Source organism: Rhagoletis zephyria, unplaced genomic scaffold, assembly GCF_001687245.7.
Source record: "Rhagoletis zephyria isolate East Lansing unplaced genomic scaffold, Rhagoletis_zephyria_1.1 Rzeph_scaffold_02122, whole genome shotgun sequence".
In the NCBI taxonomy this organism is placed as follows: Eukaryota; Metazoa; Arthropoda; class Insecta; order Diptera; family Tephritidae; genus Rhagoletis; species Rhagoletis zephyria.
In genome coordinates this window covers 24685-47246 of record NW_016159206.1, presented here as the reverse complement: position 1 = coordinate 47246, position 22562 = coordinate 24685, and the positions used below count along the sequence as shown (strand labels likewise).

Here is a 22562-nt window from a genome sequence, read left to right as displayed (position 1 = left end):
AGTTTTTACCGTTTGACAGTTAGCTGTATTGTTTTCTCGCGTGTGATTTGCATTTGCTTGTGATTTTTGTAATTTTTGCACCAAATCGGGGGAAAACAAGTGCATAATTTAAAAAAAGTTGTGTTCAGTCACTGAACTTCAGTGAATAAATAAAAGTGCATAAATAGAAAGAGGTGCTAATAGTGTGTAGCAATCAGTTGGCGTCTAAATTCCAAGGCAAGTTTAGCATTGTACAAATTTAGGTTATATAATTTGTAAGAAAATCGTTGGACGCTGTATTGGAAAAACTCGGCTTTTATTAATAAAACATCTAATTAGCTATATTACAGATATAAAATAATACAAAAAGCTTAAACAATACTTTGGTAAATCCATGGAAAAGAATATGTGCCCGAAATATGCAACTTTCGTGGGGCAACCACCTGGATGCCTTTATCCAGTGTCGGCAGGTGGTGAACGTCCAGCAAATAACTAATATAACATTCATTAGATTTTACCTTTTCCTACGCGTGTTTTAAATCAATGTAAGCAGTCGAGTGCAACAGGCGCATTTTCCCAAATATTTCACAATTCATTATTAAAGATGTCTAAAAAAATGTATGATGTCATAACTCTGTAATGTTGGACCAGTTTTGTTTCGGGTTCTTTGAAACGAAAATAGCATTTTGTAATGCTGAATAAAATTCGGAATTTAATGAAGAGTTCTGGTTGACACAGACGTAGGCACTTAGGTATGTACATATTTGTTCCGCCTCCGAACTTTTTTAGATACTTTTTCAAGGCATCGTTCGAAATGCAATCACAACCGCAGTGTTACCGCTTTTTTGCGAACAGGCCCGCACTCGGTGACCGATGGTAGAAAAAACTTTTTCTAATTTAGATGTTGCCCGGACCAGGATTCGAACCCTGTTGTTGTAGCGACACAACCCAAGTCCCACATATGTGTGTATATCACATTAAAATCAAACAAGAGTCTATATTTCATTATAATAATATTTATTCGATTTTCCTGAATTTATATAACGGCCTTATCCTGAGTTTCGCCAAAAAAAAATCACCTAAACATTTTCCTTCTGCCCATACTAAATACATAAAAATAAAAAGTGAACGGGTTCGGGGAAAATGTACCTCATGATAAGACTGATTATTTATAGGCTTAAATTCAAACATTTCAAGTGTGCATATTCGCCTGTTACGTATTACACTTAATTTTTAGTACATAAGGTGCAATATATGCGTTAAAATCGATAAAACAAATTTATGTCTTAAATTTAAATATACCGATTTAGAACAGCATCAAATGCCTACATAAAATGTAATTTTTATTGATGCATTGACATATGTTTGCACATGTACATACGTTCATTATTTTATTTTTATAGTTTATGTACATATTTGTATATGTACATACGTAGTAGTATGTACTTAGGTATAATATACACAAAGTATCACAAAATTTAGTTTGTTGGTTTATATCGTAGTAAATGTTTATGTTAACAAAATAAGACATATTAACTATTAAACTCACAAACTTTAAAATTTTAAAACTTGTAACTCATAAAAATCTTCAAAGATCAAGATAATATTGGGCGCTTTCGAAGTATTCAAATGCTTTTCCAATTCCTCTTTTACTTAGGCTTCTTAACAACGATTGTTTTCATAGAGATTACCGTTTCTATGTTTTAATTCTGGACAACGGATTATTTCCAGTTTTTTATGGGTCGAATACGGATGGCAACCGAACTTCAGATGCGTTCCCAGTGGCGAAAATGGTATTACAGATGGCAACTGAGTTGTTATCTGCACTTTAGTGATTGCAGCAGCGATTTGAATTAAGATTTTTTACCTTTTTCAACTGCTTCTGCAGCTAATTTCTTCTGTTACTCCAAAATTCTATAACCTTAACTTTCAACTATAGCTGCTACCAAGGTCTTAGTCGCTATTCGTAATATACAACCTAGGTTGTTATTTTCCAATAATTAGTCCCAAGTATTCCCGTGGATTTAAACGTTCTATTTTTTGAAGTTTTTTGTTTGATTTATACAAGTTTTCAATAGCATTTATTTATTTTTTTTTCAGTTTTGCAGATGTTTTTACACAAACTAATTACCTGCTTATATGGTATTCCATAATCTTTGAAATTAATAGGTACACCTTAGATATTTTTCTCGTGCCTACTGCGTACATACTTTTAAAGCTTTTATTTGTCTTTTCTTGAAATCGTTCTTCAAAAATCTGGCAACCCTTATACATACAAATCAATGCTGTTGAATAGCAGAAAGACTTCTATTAGGAGAACAAGCATTTTAGGACGATTACATATCTCGGTCGTTGAGCGATTTATCTTTACAGTCATGTTTTCTCAAGTGGGCCACCCAAAGTTGACTTCGATTTTTTATATTTCATTGACCGATTATGAAAGTTAGAATGGTGTGCAATGTTGACACCAAAGATTTTGCGCCAATTTTACTTTTTTGGCGAGTTATATGCAAACAAATTTGTAAGCAGGCTTTTACACTTGAAATATTTCAGAAACCATTCATTCGAATCTTATGATTTTTGACAGCATTTATAGAACTTTTTGGACAAAAGAAATAATAAAGGTGTCAGTTTGTAAAATTTCGATTCTTGTTTTATAAAAAATTTAATTTTTTAATAAATTAAATTTTTTTACCAACTTCTCATATACCTAGGAAAAGAATTCAAAAAACATTATTTGCGCTAAATATTCAATTTTACTTTCATAAAAAAATTTCCGTACCTTTGATGACTTAAAGCGTTTTACCAAAAAAATGAACCAAGTTTAAAAAAATATAATACAAATGAACTGAAAAGCACAAAATAAAATTTTCAAACTTAAATATCAACGCAAGAATTATCAAATTATATGTTTTTTTTGCTTTTCAGTTCATTTGTATTATAATTTTTTAAACTTGGTTCATTTTTTTTTTGGTAAACACTTTTAAGTCAATACAGTATTTTTTTTTTAAGTAAAATTAAATGTTTTGCGCAAAAAATGTTTTTTGAATTCTTTTCCTAGGTATATGAGAAGTTGATAAAAAAATCAGTTTATTAAAAAAATGAAATCTTTTATAAAACAAGAATCGAAATTTTACAACTGACTACTTTATTTTGTTGCCCAATAAGTTCTCTAACTGCTGCCAAAAAATTATAAGATACGAATGATAGGTTGCTGAAATATTTCAAAAAGTTTAAAAGCCTGCATAAAAATTTGCTTGCAAAAATAACTCGTCAAGGAAATAAAATTATCGCAAAATCTTTGGTGTCAATAATGCACACCATGTTAACTTTCAAAATCGGTCAATGAAAAGTAAAAAATCGAAAAGTCAGCTTTGGGTGGCCCAGTTGAGAAAACATGACTCATTAGTTACCCATTTTGCTGGGTGTTGAGCCGAGCTTCTCTAAACGGAACAACCGTTGTTAAAAACCCCCTTTTGGACGTCCANAATCTTTGGTGTCAATAATGCACACCATGTTAACTTTCAAAATCGGTCAAAGTAAAAAATCGAAAAGTCAACTTTGGGTGGCCCAGTTGAGAAAACATGACTCATTAGTTACCCATTTTGCTGGGTGTTGAGCCGAGCTTCTCTAAACGGAACAACCGTTGTTAAAAACCCCCTTTTGGACGTCCATCCGACCAGGAATTTCATCCTAGGTTCTTCCGGGTGTAGTACGTTTCTCGAACCACTTGGTCAAATCCAAATCTAAGCGTTTCCACATCTCGCCCTTAATCAGTAGTTCCAAAGTACGCCAAATAAGTTAAATTTATTTCCAATTTTTTTTTTGCAATACACAACCTAAAAAATAATTGCTACTCCGATATTTAAGCCTATTTTGCATGCTGCTGCGCTTTTAAANATCCGACCAGGAATTTCATCCTAGGTTCTTCCGGGTGTAGTACGTTTCTCTAACCACTTGGTCAAATCCAAATCTAAGCGTTTCCACATCTCGCCCTTAATCAGTAGTNGGTGTCAGTTTGTAAAATTTCGATTCTTGTTTTATAAAAAATTTAATTTTTTAATAAATTAAATTTTTTTACCAACTTCTCATATACCTAGGAAAAGAATTCAAAAAACATTATTTGCGCTAAATATTCAATTTTACTTTCATAAAAAAATTTCCGTACCTTTGATGACTTAAAACGTTTTACCAAAAAAATGAACCAAGTTTAAAAAAATATAATACAAATGAACTGAAAAGCACAAAATAAAATTTTCAAACTTAAATATCAACGCAAGAATTATCAAATTATATGTTTTTTTTTGCTTTTCAGTTCATTTGTATTATAATTTTTTAAACTTGGTTCATTTTTTTTTGGTAAACACTTTTAAGTCAATACAGTATTTTTTTTTAAGTAAAATTAAATGTTTTGCGCAAAAAATGTTTTTTGAATTCTTTTCCTAGGTATATGAGAAGTTGATAAAAAAATCAGTTTATTAAAAAAATGAAATCTTTTATAAAACAAGAATCGAAATTTTAAACTGACTACTTTATTTTGTTGCCCAATAAGTTCTCTAACTGCTGCCAAAAAATTATAAGATACGAATGATAGGTTGCTGAAATATTTCAAAAAGTTTAAAAGCCTGCATAAAAATTTGCTTGCAAAAATAACTCGTCAAGGAAATAAAATTATCGCAAAATCTTTGGTGTCAATAATGCACACCATGTTAACTTTCAAAATCGGTCAAAGTAAAAAATCGAAAAGTCAACTTTGGGTGGCCCAGTTGAGAAAACATGACTCATTAGTTACCCATTTTGCTGGGTGTTGAGCCGAGCTTCTCTAAACGGAACAACCGTTGTTAAAAACCCCCTTTTGGACGTCCATCCGACCAGGAATTTCATCCTAGGTTCTTCCGGGTGTAGTACGTTTCTCTAACCACTTGGTCAAATCCAAATCTAAGCGTTTCCACATCTCGCCCTTAATCAGTAGTTCCAAAGTACGCCAAATAAGTTAAAATTATTTCCGATTTTTTTTTTTTTTGCAATACACAACCTAAAAAATAATTGCTACTCCGATATTTAAGCCTATTTTGCATGCTGCTGCGCTTTTAACNAAAAATCAGTTTATTAAAAAAATGAAATCTTTTATAAAACAAGAATCGAAATTTTACAACTGACTACTTTATTTTGTTGCCCAATAAGTTCTCTAACTGCTGCCAAAAAATTATAAGATACGAATGATAGGTTGCTGAAATATTTCAAAAAGTTTAAAAGCCTGCATAAAAATTTGCTTGCAAAAATAACTCGTCAAGGAAATAAAATTATCGCAAAATCTTTGGTGTCAATAATGCACACCATGTTAACTTTCAAAATCGGTCAATGAAAAGTAAAAAATCGAAAAGTGAGCTTTGGGTGGCCCAGTTGAGAAAACATGACTCATTAGTTACCCATTTTGCTGGGTGTTGAGCCGAGCTTCTCTAAACGGAACAACCGTTGTTAAAAACCCCCTTTTGGACGTCCATCCGACCAGGAATTTCATCCTAGGTTCTTCCGGGTGTAGTACGTTTCTCTAACCACTTGGTCAAATCCAAATCTAAGCGTTTCCACATCTCGCCCTTAATCAGTAGTTCCAAAGTACGCCAAATAAGTTAAAATTATTTCCGATTTTTTTTTTTTTTGCAATACACAACCTAAAAAATAATTGCTACTCCGATATTTAAGCCTATTTTGCATGCTGCTGCGCTTTTAACATTAATTTTGAGAGAACTTGCTTACCTACCACTTAAAACAATTTTCTTAAAAATTATCAAGCAATCCAAAGCTCAAGTCGAGTTGTTACATATGTATGCATCGTTCTGAACTTTAAGCGTAGCTGTGATCTTCATTCAAATTGAAAGGTGCCTTTTCTTTGACAGAGCAATTTCAGATTTATTTCCATTTAATTTTCATTATGTGTAGTTGGAAATTTGCACTTTTTCTTCACTTTAATGATTTACCTATTTACATATAATAGCAATTAGTAATACAATCATTATTTTTAGNAATGATTTACCTATTTACATATAATAGCAATTAGTAATACAATCATTATTTACTTTTACAATTTCTCAAATAAATATTACATTCGATTTTTCAAACATGTTCACTTTTACATGGTAAACAATTTTAACTGCAAATATATTCATTGCAAATTTTTAACCTTTTCTCTATGCACAAAATAAATATTCCACAAATATATATGCATGTATGTTTAAAATTAGTGGCTTGTATGCTGTGTACCTAGTTGTAAAGTATTTTAACCCTCTTTTTTTCCACCCCTTCAGTAGTTCATATTCACATATAAATAGTACTCTCCCCGCTTAACGCTAATTAATGCTCCCTTAAATTAACCCACTTCAGGTGGCCACTGCAACTGGCACAAACACACACCCCCTTTTAGTCTAACGAACGTCGTCGCAGCTGACGGCCTTTATTATAGATTGCTGCACGATCTAGGATTTCGTTGGAGAGTCGCGCTAGCAGCGGCAATTCGCGCATCGAAACATTCACTGTTGGCAAGGGCCCCAATTTCTGTTGCAACTTTTTTACGGGTTGCACAGCATGTTCGGGTGTGGCTGGATAACTGACTACACCGGCATCGCCTTTCAGCTGCTGGAGCGACTGTTTGGCGTGTGTGATTTGTACGAGCGGTCCAGCCTTGCCCGCCACCATAATGACGTCAACGTCGTCTTCGTCGATTTCCTCAACAACCGCTACCGGCTTAGCGTGTACAATGTCATACATTTGTGCTGGTGCTTCGGCGCCCAACGAAACGGGGCGTACACCAGCGCCAATCACAGGGCGATCTTGCTGCTGCTGTTGTTGTTGTAGCTGATGTTTTACTTTTAATTGTTTCTGTTGCTTTAGCGCGCATTCATTCATTAGCATTAATTGATCCAGCTTGTCAACAGTGGCGGTCAACTCATGCTCCCACATATCATTGCGCTGTTGCTCACCATCGCCGCCCTCGATGGGACGCACTGCCAGTATTTTAACTTTCTGACGTAGCTCTTCAAGATCACGTTCATCAACAACTCCACGCAATTCGCCGCTATCCGCATAGTCGGCTTCACATTCTTCGGTTTCGGATTCGTCGCCAGCGCTGTGACCGATGGAGGCAGGTTGTGTGCTGACGCTAGCTAAATCGCTGGAACGATGCGAATTGCCACTCAGCGAGATCTGACTGCCCGCAATCGAAGGGTAATCACACTTCTCCAACTCTAGTTGGAAGTCGGGTAACGGCGGTAGAGTGGTCGTTGTAGGCGAATTCAGTTCGGCGCCGACACCAGGTTCACGCGGCCCTGGTGGTGGTGCGCCCATTTGCGGAAAATCGCCACGTTGGCGATGAATATCGTCGCTGATGCGTTCCAGGTTGCGTAGCGCTGTAGAATAGGTGTTCTTTGCCGATTGTACTTGCTGTTGCAATTCTTGAATGCGGTTCTTTTGAGTTTGCAGCTGGTCTTGGCAGATTTGCTTCTCCTCAAAGTAAGGGCGCGATTTTGTAATGCTACGACGAAAGCGCTCCTCCAACTGCTGGACCTGGAAGTTGAGTGAAATATTAAATTAGATTTTTTGTGTTTTAGTGTTCTCTAAATAACACGCTAGGCTGGCTTATAGCGTTTGCTTACCTTTTGCTCAGCTGTATTGAAGATTTTAGTGCGACGTTGGTGTTCCGCATGGCATTCGGCCTTTTGTTTTTCCGCGTCCATCACCTTTTGTGTGGCATGATTCAACATTTCCTGCCAAGCATTGTCGAATTGCCACTCATGTGAATTGGACATGAAGCGTTCTTCAGCTAAGGCTACAGTCTCCTTGGCAGCGGTGTGAATTTCTGAGGAAATTATAAAATGAGTAATTTTTTCAAATCTTTAAGTGCTAGAGAAAAGCTTTTTGAAATGAACTTTACACGTTGAAGCATTAAAAAGAAATTTTATATTTCACTCACCATTGGCGCGTTGAAATTTCACAGCTGCCTTCTGGCACTCAATTTGCGCTTCTCGTGCTTTCTCCAACGCTTCATAGTAGGGACGAGCCTTCTCAATACAGCTACCTAATTTTTTTGATGATAATTTCAGGCGTCTTGTAGATTCATTTAACAATATGCGGAAGGTTGAATTTGCTTCCTATAAGGAAATGAAAGTAAAAAAAATTTTAAAATAAGTTTAAAAATTGCAAGTACTAATTGAGGAAATTGATTGGTGCATGCGCGGTTCAAAAGGTTCATATGTACATATGTACATTCAGTCACTCACAGAAGTATTCGTAATTTAGTTTTTTCACAATATGGAAAATATTTTCCATCATCATCTTTTTTGTTAATTTTTATTTAAAATATAGCTCATTCTATAGCAAAAAACATATAAATCAATTTTGCCAGCTTTGTACAAAATTCACAATAATTAGTCACAAAATTTTCATCAAATTTTCAAACTTTAGAACATACGCTTTGAGCTATTTTTTTTTGTTTTTTACCGACACCAATCATTTTGCCTTCACAGTTTTACAAAAATGTTTATTTGTACCTCTAATTCAATTTCGAGTTTATTAATCTCATCTGTTGCACTATTGAGATTCTCCAATTCGATCTGCAAATAAAAAGGAAAAATAGAATTAGACAATTTCGTTTCAACCGTGGAATATAGGATAGATGTGCTTTGATATGAAAGTAGGTATTTTTGAATAATCAGAAGATCATGGAAAAGTTGGTGAAAGTTATAATTAGTTGTATAACTAAAAATATTCAGAATTAGAGCAGAGACAATATTACAAATTAACGAGTTTTGTCAGTCTCACCCCTTCAATCGGTAACCCCTGCAAACCAAAGTTCCCGAAATCTTAACGAAATCTTTAGGAGTATCTGATTTCTGTAACGATTTTTTTCCGAATCTTCAAAGAAAATTATATGAAGTGGTTGACACGAACTCGTAAAGAAATTTCTGTACGAAAAATAAAGAAAATTCTGAAAGAAGTCTGCAAGAAATTCTTCACATAGCAGCATTATTTTCATTTCTTTACCGATTTTCTTCCGAAATTTCGTAAAAGAATGGAAGTGTGCGTAATTTATTTCATTTTAGAAAATTCGGCAAAAAATCTGATGGGATCTTTCCGAATTCTTTAAAAATTCTTTACGATTCAGAATACTCTGAAAAAATGGTTTGCAGGGACACCACTGTCATAAATATCACATATAAATGTTGGTCCCGATGGACTCAAAAAATTAAAAAATATGTGTTTTCATTTAATGCACATATAAATTTTAGTCCCGATTGAAGTCGGTTAAAACGGCGTCATAGGGTAATCTGAACTTTGACCTTTGTGCGACACGCCAAAACCGACTTCAACCGGGACCAAAATTTATACGTGATATCCTCGACAATTATAGCATCGATTTTGGGCATTAGGCGAAAAAAATTGATTTAAATTTTTCGAGTCTCCATAGAGCTGGGAGCTTGAGAAGGCAGCGAAAGCTTCATTCAATTGCACGACTTGTTGGCATGCACACAGTGACATCAATTACACGCACACTACAACAATTCTCTGCCGAGGCTGCGCACGTCTGCCATAGAGGAATCTGAAGTTTGCCCCCCTGTGCGACACGACTTTATCGCTTCAATCGAGAACAAAATTTATATGTGATATCTACGACTATAGTAGCATCCACGTAGGGGTTAGGAAATCTGATGTAAAAATTTTCTCCCTACATTTATGGACCACCCTAATGTACATATATTGATACTAATATAACTTATATTTTCTTTACAGACGTCATTATTCGCATTAATTGCATTTAAAACAACGGACATATATCGTATTAGAAAATAAATTAAAATCAGCAGCAAAATGCCGAGACCCACACGTACGGTGAAGGAGCAGGCAAAAGTGGATTTATCCAAAATACCGGTGAGTTTATGCCTCACTACTTATTGTACATATTACGAAAAGAGATTTCATGCTCTATCCCTTTTTTTTAACTTCCAGGCACACGTGGAGCGCGTTAACGTCAGCGGTTTGTTGCGCACACACAATGACTATGTGTTGAAGGCAGCCGAAGGGCTCTTCAAAGCGCGTAATTTTCAAGATGTTATGATTGAATCGATGAAGTAAGTAGCTAATAAAGACATACAAGTCGCTTCTTTTTTGTCTAATCTTCTAAAATATTTTTATTACCAACAGCGCCAAAACGTACCTACATGAATTGGGCATTTTCAAGGATGTGCTAGTACGCATCGATGTTAGCAAAGGTGAGAATGCCTCACCCAATGGCTATGAGGTCACATTAAAGGGTCAAGAGCTTTCGCGTCTTGTCGGCTCTGTCGGCACTGAGGTTGGCCAAAATGAGGGCTCACTACGCACCGAATTAAGTATACCAAATTTATTTGGACGCGGTGAAAGCATCTCATTGCATGGTTCCTACGCAACAACACGCGCCAATGAATTACAGCTAAAATTCTGGAAGTCATTCTTTCACACGCATTTCGTCGAAAATCGACCAGAGTGAGTAATGCATGGCAACATACATACAATAAGCGGTTCAATAATTTTTCAAACTTGATTATCTTATCTTTGCACAGAGTCTCCTTCTCGCTCTTTCGTCACGTCGATCGCATGGACATCAGCTCATTCCAAAATGCTAATTTGGGTTTCGTTGCTGACTTCTCAGTGAATTCACTGCTGCCATTTGAGGTAATAATTTAGCAATATATTTTTTTGTTTAATATTATGGTTATTTAAGCATTTTTTTTCTTCTCCCCCAACAGCTCACCCACTCCATACAGTATGAAGCCTCTATACGCGAACTTTCGCTGCTGGCAAAGACCGTGCCTTTTGTCATACGCGAGCATTGCGGTCCAAAACTGGCATCATTAGTGCGTTATTCTGTAATCTATGATCAACGTGATAATCCTGTTTTTCCAACACAAGGCATCATGTTGAAATCAGTCAATGAGTATTGTGGTTTGGGTGGCAATGTAGCTTATATGAGTACAACAACGCATGGTGAGATCAGCGTACCCTTGTTTGCCGGACTTGTAGCGCAGATTTGTGGCCGAGTTGGTGTGATCAAAGAGACTAAAAATACGACAGTGCTGCCTATTAGTAGCTTATTCTACTGCGGTGGACCGCTGACACTGCGAGGATTCAAATTTGGTGGCGCTGGACCTGTGGTGGATGGCACATCGATTGGTGCGCAAGTAAGTTGATACACATTTATTTACATACATATGCTTACCGTTTCTAATAACTTTTCCTTACAATTTTTCAGACTCACTGGTCCACAGGCTTTCACTTATGGGGACCACTGCCATTCAATCATGTTTTCAAGGGATTGGCTAAGAACTTCCGCACGCATTTGTTCTACAACTGCGGTGGCTTCAACACGCTTTCCGCAGGTAAGTGAACGTTTATATATTTCGAAGCTAGTTTAGTCGAGTTTTAAGCATTCCAATAAAATGTTGCCGAATGCTTAAAACTCAGCGAATTCGAAAGTAGCTTAAATTTGGTATGTTTATAGTTTTAGTTGAAAATGAGAACAACGCAAAATATTTTTAAACGCAATAGTATGATTGAGATGGCTATACAATTAAAAACATATGTAAATATAAACCTCTAAGTTCGTATGAAGTATTAGAATGCAACATTTAAATTTCAATGTTAAAAAAGTAAAAGGAAAAATTTCTGCTTACAAATTTTCTTAAAGGATATACAATGTTATTCCACTTTCACTTTCAAAGGTTTAGGCTTTGAAAGGAAGGAAATTACATATAAACATATGTATGTAAAATGAGTCCACTGCAGATAATACTTTGTGCGATTTTAAATGTCTAGCATAAGCTCTCCTATCGCGCCGATCATACTAATGAATGAATTTCAAAAATATTTTGCGTTCTCAGTTTCAACTAAAGCTATAAATGTGCCAAATTTGAGAAAAATTTTGATGGGGGGTGCGTTTCTTCGTTTTTTTAGATGTACACTGCATAACACAGACTAACCTTCCCCCCTAGAAAAGTTAGCACTTGAAATAACACATTTTTACCAATGCTTCCAAATCAGCTAGAGGCATTTCCCATTTTTGTAAAAAATTGATTTGAGCTGGAATTTCATTAATACACTATTGCTGTCGCTTCAATTGTTCTTGATTACGGCTTTTGTTCATATAAAATGCACAATTTTCAAGGATAAAATGGGTTACTTTGTATTCAAATTTTGACTGAAGAAAACCCTTTAGAAAGCGAGAGATATTGAAATTAAAAGGTGTTTGAAGCAAAGTTTATTTATTTCTAAGAATTTCAATTAAAATGCAACACATTCACTGACAAAACCCATATAAACCCTAGTTTAAGACTTTGTTGTAAATTAAAAAAATAACAAATATTCATCCAAATTTCAAAATTTGTTCTCGGAAGTTTTCGAATTTTCGAGTATACAGTTTTATAGCCAATGTAATTTTAATAATGTGTAAGTTTCAAGTGGCTAAAAATTACCGTTAAATTTATAGAATTTTTTCTCCGAAGATGACGCGGTTTTCTTCCATATAAAAATTAAATGTGTTTATTCGCTATATCCCTGCAGTGAAAAATTATCGGTCGTTAAAAATAACCGATTTATACTTAGCTTTTTATTGGGATTTCGACAAATACCTCACTTTTAATTAGGTATGAGTTGTAAAGTCACGCAGGAGTCATGCAGACGCAATCGGGAGCTTGTTTTCTTTACAATTTTTTATTTAAAAATCCTCATACAAAAACTGCTTGATTACATTTGATTTTTGCACTTCACAAATTCTTGTTCGACAAATAAAATAAAGTTCCAAATTTTACATTATCATTTTTTATGTTATGTCTGACGGAATTCCTATATAGTACCACCTGCTGCAGAATATGTAAACAAATATGCAACGTTGAATATAAATAAAATAAGTAAAAATTAAAAAAATAAAATTAATAGAATGTTTTTTTATTGATATTGTATGTCCAAAAGTATTTAATTACAAATAAGTTGACATGTAATGCAGAGGTATCCACGTCTGACTTTTTTGCGGTCATCGCCCCATAAAAGTAGTTAGCTTTTTTCGAACAAAATATACAGTTAATAGTTAGTACTAGTGTAAACAGACTAAAGTTGGATTGGGTCACGTCCTGCAGGTATGGAAGTAAAATCGACAAAAAAAAATCTAAAAATTCAACGCCAATTTTTAGCCACTTGAAACTTGCATATTTTTACACTAAAATTGAATGGGCAATTAAACTGTATACTCAAACAAAATTCTAACACTTCTGAAAAAAAAAAATTGGAAAGTTGGATAAAAATTTGTTGAATTTTGTTTAGCTTGTTTTAAACTTGGGTTTTTATATAAGTTTTGTTAGAGAATGAACTGCATTCTAAATGAAAATTTTTAAAAATAAATAAATAAAAGTGGCAAACCGATACCGTATTTGTTATCTTTTTTTCGCTTTGTCAGTTTTCTTTTTGTTTAAAACACATTTCAATTCAAATTTGCATTTTGAGGCTTTTTCATAGTTTTAAGCGTAGAAAAATCATTTTATCCTTAAAAATTATGCAAAACTGCTCAAAACTGAATCAAGGACATGCTCACGGACAAAACAAAATTTTACAAAAATGGGTTATCTCTTTTTTGCTAGCCAGGAAGTATTGCTAAAAATCTGTTATTTCAAATGCTAAGGAATTTGGCAGGGGCACGCTGCTCGATTTTAAAAATCACACACGAGAGTCGCGCGAGTACGCTCCCCCGTTCAGTGTAGCTGAATCCAATAGTGCAAGAGTGTTTTCTATTCTTAAGTTTACTCGTGTTTTTGTGGCATTTGAGATTTAAATAAAGTTAAAATTGAATTTTGGAAAACAGGTAACCATAAGCTTTACTATAAACTCATGCGTCCACCAAATTTCTTGCAATAATATGCTGATGATTTTCGAAAAAAATATGAAAAATTTAATATGTACCTGCGAAACTCACATTACAAAACCATAAATAACTATTTCCAATTTAAATCTCAAATGTTTCAAAAACAAGAGTTGACCAAGAAATAGAAAACTCACATGCACCATTGGTTTCAGCTAGATTTGTGGTAAATTTAAAATAATTAGAAATTGTATTTTTGATAATTTTGCAAATGAATAAAAAAGTTAAATGTCGAAAAATAAAAAAAGGAGTTTTAATTTGTAATCTTTGGTAATGAGGGGTTGGAAAAAAACTACTACTACTATTAAAATAAGTTCAATAAAATAGAAGTCTTTAAATAATGAATATGCAATGATCTAAAAATTAAAATCCGCAAAATAAAAATTTTACACCTGAAAATGTCAGGTATTCTTTGCCTCTTCAAAATTTAACTTTTCAAAAATACTTTTGAACACTATTTTGATAACTTTTATAGTAATAAAAAAATATAATCAAGTCTGAACATTACGTTTTTTTTTTTCGAAAACATAATATTCAAACACAATTTTAAATTTGAGTTGTCAATTTCTAAATGAGAAAAAAATCGACCATAAGTTTTTTGGCGAATGTTAAAATGGGAGAATTTAAAAAAATATATATCTACATCTACAGCCAAAATAATAAAACACGACTTTGTGCAGTAATTAGAAAGAAATAAACAATTTCATAAAAATCACCAACTTTTTAATCAGAATTTTTCGAATAATTTTCTTCCATACTATTTCCAACATTTTGTTTTTTTCGTGGGGAAAGTGTGCACACCCGCAGCAAAAAAAATATATATATATATATTAAAAATCAACGCGATTATTAAGCAATTTAAAACTTGCATTTTGATTAAATGGGCTATAAAACTGCATACTTTTTTTCTAACAATTCTGATTAAAAAGGTTGAAATTTTGTTGAGACTTTCTTGGCTTTTCCTAATTTTTGCACAAAATTTTAAATTTGGTTTTAAATGGCTTTTTTAGATAAAAAGCTTCAAATAAATAAAAGAAATGTAATAAAAATTGGTCAAAGCGTCGTGTTTTTATTATTTTAGCCATATATGCCTCCCAGCTTATAGGACACCAAAACTGAAAAAATTTAAAGACATTTTTATTCTCAATTACATTTTCTTTTTTTTTCTTTTTCAGACAACATGCGCAGCGCTCTCGGCGTTGGTCTGGCATTTAAATTAGCTGAACGTGCGCGTATCGAATTGAATTATTGCATACCTGTGCGAAAATATGCCACCGACAAGCCAGTGAATGGTTTTCAATTTGGCATTGGCTATGAATTTGTCTAGGTGGGTTTCTTGTTGCATAGATGCGCTCATAGAGCTGGAGAGCATGCGCCTAGTAGCAGAGGAAAAGGCGGTGGAAGGTAGCAATGTAATAACACTACTACGACCACCATACAGCTCCTTTTTTATCGTTAAAAATCATTTATTCATTCACTGACTGTCATCTGTTTGTCGTTCGACTTTTTGTTGTTCGCTAATCAAAGACATTAATTGTTTAATATTTGTTATTATTGTAGAGATTTAAGTTAAATATCAAATAAGCCAGACAAGTCACATCATGGAGACATAAATGCGTATGTACATACATATGTTTGCATGAAACAGCAAGCATGAAAAAAGGCAAATATGAAAAAGGCTACCAGACGAATAACGTAGAATACGTGTACAATTATTTAAACGAATACAAATAAATTTAAATTATACGAAAAAAACCCCAAATAAAAATTTATTTAAAAACGAAATGCGTGGTTTGTTAAAATGTGTGTATAATTAATTCATGTTACAACCCTGCAAAATTGTTTTTAAAATTAATTACTTTAATTTGAATAATTATTTAAAAGCTGTAATTATGCAACAGACAATTGTAAATTTCAGATTATAAAATATAGACATTTGTGGCACTAACAGAGCACACAAAAGCATTCTTCCATCAATTAGTAAACCTCCCCCACCCCATCACAAGTAAGATATGTATGTGTGAAAATTTTACCCCACTATTATGAATTCCCATACGATAGACAATAAACACTTGCAAGCGGGTCATATGAAATGAGTTTTCGTATTATCGTTTCAAATGCTCTATCCTCTTCTAGAGAAACTACCTGTGAAGTTATGTGTATACAAAAATTAAACGATTAACTAAACGATCTTAATCAAAACGAATGAACTGAAAACGAGCTTGCACCCAGCGACGTGCTTACAATTCAATTAATTTAAAACATCATACAAGAGATTTATTTTATTACGAACAATAGAGAGGAACTCTGGCTGATCAAGCGTTATGCACTTCCACTAAGCACTTCACATGCGGATGATGCTCGCACTGCTACGGAAAGTGGGTCAGTGCTATTAAAAAAAAAAAAAAAAAACTATTTAAAACAATTTAAGTAATCTTCGCCAAAGAACATTCATTTGCAGCTTCAGTAAAGCAACGTTTAATTTGTTAACTTTGTGGGGGACACAATCGAATGAAACTGAGTTTTTTTAGACTATGTTAAGTGGCGTAGTTTCTCGAATAAACAATTTACACAATGAGAATTTTTGTTTTGATTTAGTTATTTTCTTTTTTTTAATTTCTCATAGAAATTTTTTTTCTAACATTGCATTTGTGAAGCGCTCAGAGCTGAGAAAAGTGATGATACATTATAGAACTGTTGAACAAATGTTTGATCATGTGTTATATGGAATAAAATGCGCAACACCCTCCATAAAAAAAATTCTAAAAAATCGACGGTACTTTTTAACGGCGTTAAAATTGTAAATTAAACTAAAATACTAAATTATACTAAAATTGAATGGGCTACAAAACGGCATACCCGAAAAATTTCCAAATATTCTAATTAAAGATTTTGCAATTTTGATGACAATTTTTTGAAGTTTGATTAACTTTTTTGCAACTTGTGCAAGCTTTTAAACTTTTATTATTGTGGTTTCTGTTATAGAGTGAATTATATTTTAAATGAAAATTATTAAAAATAAATAAATGAACATAATATGCAAACAATATCATTTTGAATTTCGTTGCTAATTAGTTGATCGCATATGTACATATGTGCTCCTCGATTCGAATCACAAGCGTTCAGATTTAAAAATGAAAACTGGTCCATAGGCATGTCGTTCTCATGAGCTGTTAAGGCGTCAAAAATACCGAATACGGGACATATAAGGGACATTAAAAGAAATACAGAATATTTGGCGTTCCATATGAAATAAATAAATTACCAGGACAACTGACGAAAAAAGAGGACTGTCCCGTATAATGCAGGACGGATAGTCACCTTATGTATGGTATCAAATTGCTTAATACATAGATATTTTTTAGTTCAATACTTTATATTATTTTACAACTTTCCTCCACCAATTTAAACAATCTGAAAAAGTGGGCACGCCAAAGATTTTTGCTATGAATACTTCGCTTTAGTTTTTAATCGTTTCAAATAAAAATTAAAAAACCTTAAGTGAATGTATTTTCAAAATGTGCCAAGATCACCTTTCGAAAAAATTTGGTTGCCTTCATTTCTCGTTTCAAATGCAAAAACAAAAACAATCAGTTAAGCGAAGCGTTCACAAGTTTACTATTATTTTTGCGGTTTTACTTTGTGCTTCTAATTAAAAATATTAAATTTTAAAAGCTTTCTTGGGAAAAAACTTCCATTTACTAAAAAAAAATTCCAAACAATTTGAAAAGAAAAAATCCTCAGAATCAAGCCCAAAAATACTTTGCAGATTTATTTACAACAAAGTAGTTATTTCGTGAAAATACCAAAGTATTTTTATGTATTAGATAATTTTAGTATCAAACATTAGGACTTCCGATTTCGAGCTATATCGTTGCTTTTCCAGCTTATTATTGTTTATGCTTTTTATGTGCATATGCATGTATGTATGTACATATGTTTGTATGTATGTATACTGTACTCAACTTTTATTTTTCATTATTTTATTTATTAATAACGCTACTGCCTATACGTACTTATCGTTTTTGCGGCTTTAAAAATATGCATTACATATACTATATCCCCATAGCTTTTATTTACATCACTTATTTTGTATTTATCACTCGCAGATTAGTTTAAAATATTGTAAATAATAGTTTTTAAGTTAAACTATTCTTTGCTTCTAGTAGCTTTAAAGTTAAACTGGCCTAAAACGTAAAATTCCTATAGTTAATATAGATGTACATACTTGTGTATTTTTTCCTCTACATTAAAATTATATAATAAACGAAAGAAAAGAAAAAAAATATTGTATTCCTCTGAGAGTGGGGTCGAAAAGCGCTCCATTTACGCAATGAGCCCGCGGCTGGGTAACAAAGGGGAAATTAATTATAATATTTTTCTATAGCCTCGTCTGTGTAGGAAAACCGCATTTAAAACAGCAACTTCCCCTGTTGGCATTGGGCAAACATAAAATTCTATAAATACAACAAAATTTCCAAGCGTAAAAACTGCTGCGCCGCGATTCGAACTCGCGACCACTTGGTAAAGCAAGTATTTACAACAAAATCGTCACATATCTAAACCACTTTGGCTACGGAAGCCATCGTCCTACGTTGTGTCAAATGGCTCAATTGACTGCCAAGCAGTGGCGATGTTCTTCGCTAATTCACAACGGTGTGAGCGAAAAAGAAATATGTACATGCGTAGATGTTAGGTAGCACAGGGTGACCACAGATTTTATTTANGTGGGGTCGAAAAGCGCTCCATTTACGCAATGAGCCCGCGGCTGGGTAACAAAGGGGAAATTAATTATAATATTTTTCTATAGCCTCGTCTGTGTAGGAAAACCGCATTTAAAACAGCAACTTCCCCTGTTGGCATTGGGCAAACATAAAATTCTATAAATACAACAAAATTTCCAAGCGTAAAAACTGCTGCGCCGCGATTCGAACTCGCGACCACTTGGTAAAGCAAGTATTTACAACAAAATCGTCACATATCTAAACCACTTTGGCTACGGAAGCCATCGTCCTACGTTGTGTCAAATGGCTCAATTGACTGCCAAGCAGTGGTGATGTTCTTCGCTAATTCACAACGGTGTGAGCGAAAAAGAAATATGTACATGCGTAGACCACAGATTTTATTTATTATTTTAGTTTTCACAAAATATCCCAGTGAAAATGGGAATGCATTACAACGCTGTCTTTTCGTGCATAGGTTATAGGGGCTATCCACTACTTTATGCATTCCCAAATATTACCTTTTCGCTCTGGATCTTTAGATAAAAAATTATTTATATGTATGTACATACATATGTAGTGCGCGTGAATCAGTTAGTGAATGTATTCTATTATATTCTCATAGCTTTATTTACATCACAGTAATATGAACTTGTGTATTCGTTTCCTCTTGATTAAAATTGTATAATAAACGAAACAAAAGAAAAAAATATTGTATCCCTGGGGTTAGTGGGGTCGAAAGCTTTGTATTTACGCAGTGATCCCGTGGAGTGAAAAGGGAATATTTCCTATAGCCCCGTCGTGTACTGGAAAAACGCATTTAAAACAGCAACTTTCCGTTTGGTACAGCAATGGGGCACCACACAAAATTCTATAAATACAACAAAATTTCCAAGCGTAAAACCGCTTGCGTCGCGATTTGAACTCGCGACCACTTGGTAAAAGGCACACCTCAACCACATCGGCTACAGAAGCGATTGCCATGCGTTGTCAAATGTCTCAATTGACCGCTAAGCAGTGGTGATGTTCTTCGCTAATTCAAAACAGTGTGAGCGAAAAAGAATTATGTACACACAGCACAGGGTGACCAGATAATTAATTATTTAAAATAAGATATGTATGTAAAAAAATGTGAGTGTGATATCTACCGTAAATGTTTTTCACAAAAGTTTAAATACATATTTTAAATAAAAAATTATTTATATGTATGTCCATAAGCAGATTGTGTGAATCGAAAATTATGGATAGATGAGAGGAGGTTATTAACATTTATGATGTTTGACAAAACCATAAAAGAATTGGAGGTTTATGTTTAACAGTTTTCGTCAAAATGTGCCTTTTTAAATATTCACAATGATTTCCAAGTAAAAATGTAATATAATTTTTTATAAAATATTTTTCATGCTATAACCATAACCGTATGAATCAGCCAAAGTTTCAAACTTTATAGACAGTTTAGGAAAATTCAACATATTTTCATCGAAAATTCAACCTTTTTAATCTACATTTTTGCACTTTTTAACCGACTTCAAAAACAGCAGAAGATTATCAATGTATGTTTTTTTAATGTATGTATGTATGTTACCGCATAACTTTGGACGACGTTCACCGACTTTGTATTTCGATTTTTAAAAGAAAGCTGGTACCTCAGATGTGGTCCCATACTAATTTGGTTTAGATCAGATTATTGGATCATGAAGAAAATAACGGTACTCTTAAATTTTTATATGAGAGTTGAACTCGGTTTTGTTTTTTGCTTAAAATTACTTGTTTCCATATAAATACGAATCCCTTCTGGAAGAAATGCGTAATACCGTTTGCAAATAAAATTCAAAAAATAACGCCAGTTTTTATAAGACCGCAAAAGACCGACGAAAAAAAAAAAATATTAAAAATCACCGCGAATTCTTAGGTACTTCAAATATGCACTTTGTAATCCTAAAATTTCATTGGCTATGAAACTTCGTGTCCAAAAAATATATACAAATTCAGATTAAAAACTTCAAATTTTTATGAACACTTTTAGTAAATTTTTTATAAAGTATGAAACCTTGATTAATACGGTTATGGTTATAGCAAAAACAAAATGGGTATTCATGGAAACGCGTAAATGCTTCGTAGCCACGCAAACTTCTTAAATAAACCGATTTTCCATACAAAATTAAGCAAGTTTAGATAAATTGCCCTAAATTGCCTGTTTAAAATTGTAACATGCCGATGTCTGTACCTTATAGATATTAAACAAAAATTCATTTGGGGGGTCTTTATTAGAGCAACAGAAGATAAATCAACAATTTTTAGAATTTTTGTCTATCTTTCTATCTTTCTGTCTGTCTGTATGTTTGTAAAAATAATGCATGGAATTGAATGCAGTTTCCGCCTTGTATTGCTAGAGGTCTAACTTAAAATATAGATAGAAAAAAAATTGGAGAGTTGCCCCCTGTTTGAAAATTGCAGCTTAGGTAAATTGGCAAGATAAAGAAAATATTGCAATATGGCTGTCAAAAGAAAGACGGTTAACAAGGCTCACAGCCAAAAATATTTTTGTTGCAGGTTGCCACCTGTTTTATAATATTAATTTAATGTAATTGATAAGCTAAATTGCATATGCAATATGGGTATCCAACTAAAGAGGTTTACAAAAGTTTACTGCCGGAAATGTGTTTGAGGAGGGTTGCTACCTGTTTGAAAAATTTAATTCAATTAAATTGATCAAATAAATGAAATGTTACAATACGAGTAATACTTTTAAGTTGCAGTGAAGCACGCCGGTTATTTGCTAGTATTTATGTATATAAATATTAACAAAAAAAATGTTGGCTTAAAAACTATTGTTAATATTAAAAAAATCTTCACTCACTCAGTTTTGGGCGCCAGAGTACGTATGTATGTATGTTCAATGTACATATGTATACATAATATGTTGGACGATTTTTCTTGATTAAAGCAAATCAAAAAATATGTATGTATGTACATACATATGTAGTGGGCCGAAAATCCGCGTTTTTAGAATTTTGATTGGGAATAGCAAAAATATGGTTAATTATACTTTAAAAAAATTTGTGTGAAATTTGGAATTTGTTGGCTAATGTCCTAGGCTCGCCCAAGTCCATCAAAGTTCAATATGCTCAAAAAATAAAAATTTATAATTTAATTAATTAATACATTTTTTTACTAAAATTGCAATAATCTTCTTAGTCCTACATAATTTGGTATATGGACCTTTTCTATAGAGAACTGACGTTAGCTAAGAAAAAAAAATTGTAGTACTAGAACTTTTTTGGACTTGGGCGAGCCTAGGCTATTGACGCAAAAATTTCCACATTTCACACAGATTTTTTTTAGAGCATAATGAACCATATCGAGCCCTAACCGCCAAAATAACGTAAGCGACATTTTTTTCAAAATTTTCTTTTTGATGCAGAAATGCATCTAGATGCTCTAGGAATATTTCTGCATCAAAAAGAAAATTTTGAAAAAAATGTCGCTTACGTTGTTTTGGCGGTTAGGGCTGGATATTTTTGCTATTACCAATCAAAATTCTAAAAAAGCGGATTTTCGGCCCACGCTAATATGTAGTAAGCAAATATTTCAACTTAAACTCATATGTGTTTAACATTTTTACAATAAAGTGCTTTAGAAACAGCGTCACCTCGAATTTCAATTACTTAAATATAAGAAATTACGACATCATCATCAGTCGATGTTTATGGCATTCATTATTAAACATTTTTTCATAGCCACAACACATCCAATTCCTACAATCGTATCTCTGAGCACGCACTCGTAAACAAATATTTGTTTTTTTAAGTACACTTGAATGAAATTCCCAACGCAAATGTGCATTAATAATTTAATAATCAAATATGTGCTCAATTCATTTAAATTTGACATAAAGCAAAAACAACACGGTTTCGCATAAAGAT

General features: G+C 33.2%; 2 protein-coding genes across 2 annotated transcripts; one reads left to right on the top strand and one right to left on the bottom strand.

The window, feature by feature from the left end:
* Positions 1 to 4: 4 nt before the first annotated feature.
* LOC108366060 (SAM50-like protein CG7639) lies at positions 5 to 16692 on the top strand. The gene is made up of 8 exons (XM_017620330.1): positions 5 to 216; positions 9763 to 9900; positions 9979 to 10100; positions 10174 to 10494; positions 10572 to 10683; positions 10758 to 11189; positions 11261 to 11387; positions 15091 to 16692. Exons 2-8 carry the CDS (start codon positions 9841 to 9843, stop codon positions 15240 to 15242), a joined length of 1326 nt encoding a protein of 441 aa, XP_017475819.1. The 5' UTR covers positions 5 to 216; positions 9763 to 9840; the 3' UTR covers positions 15243 to 16692.
* Positions 6238 to 9398, bottom strand: pcs (SH3 domain-binding protein parcas). The gene is made up of 5 exons (XM_017620337.1): positions 9361 to 9398; positions 8523 to 8730; positions 7946 to 8123; positions 7629 to 7831; positions 6238 to 7539 (listed from the first exon to the last, which is right to left on the bottom strand). The coding sequence occupies exons 1-5, from the start codon at positions 9396 to 9398 to the stop codon at positions 6397 to 6399; spliced, it is 1770 nt and encodes a 589-aa protein (XP_017475826.1). The 3' UTR covers positions 6238 to 6396.
* Positions 16693 to 22562: the final 5870 nt, after the last annotated feature.

Coding starts and splice junctions, on each gene's coding strand:
- LOC108366060 (XM_017620330.1), top strand. CDS start 9,841: ATGCCGAGACCCACACGTACGGTGAAGGAGCAGGCAAAAGTGGATTTA. Junction 10,684..10,757: donor ATTCACTGCTGCCATTTGAG/GTAATAATTTAG, acceptor CTCCCCCAACAG/CTCACCCACTCCATACAGTA. Junction 11,190..11,260: donor GCACATCGATTGGTGCGCAA/GTAAGTTGATAC, acceptor ACAATTTTTCAG/ACTCACTGGTCCACAGGCTT.
- pcs (XM_017620337.1), bottom strand. CDS start 9,398: ATGCCCAAAATCGATGCTATAATTGTCGAGGATATCAC. Junction 8,731..9,360: donor ATAATTGTCGAGGATATCAC/GTATAAATTTTG, acceptor GAATATTTTTAG/TTATACAACTAATTATAACT. Junction 8,124..8,522: donor AACTCGAAATTGAATTAGAG/GTACAAATAAAC, acceptor ATTTCCTTATAG/GAAGCAAATTCAACCTTCCG.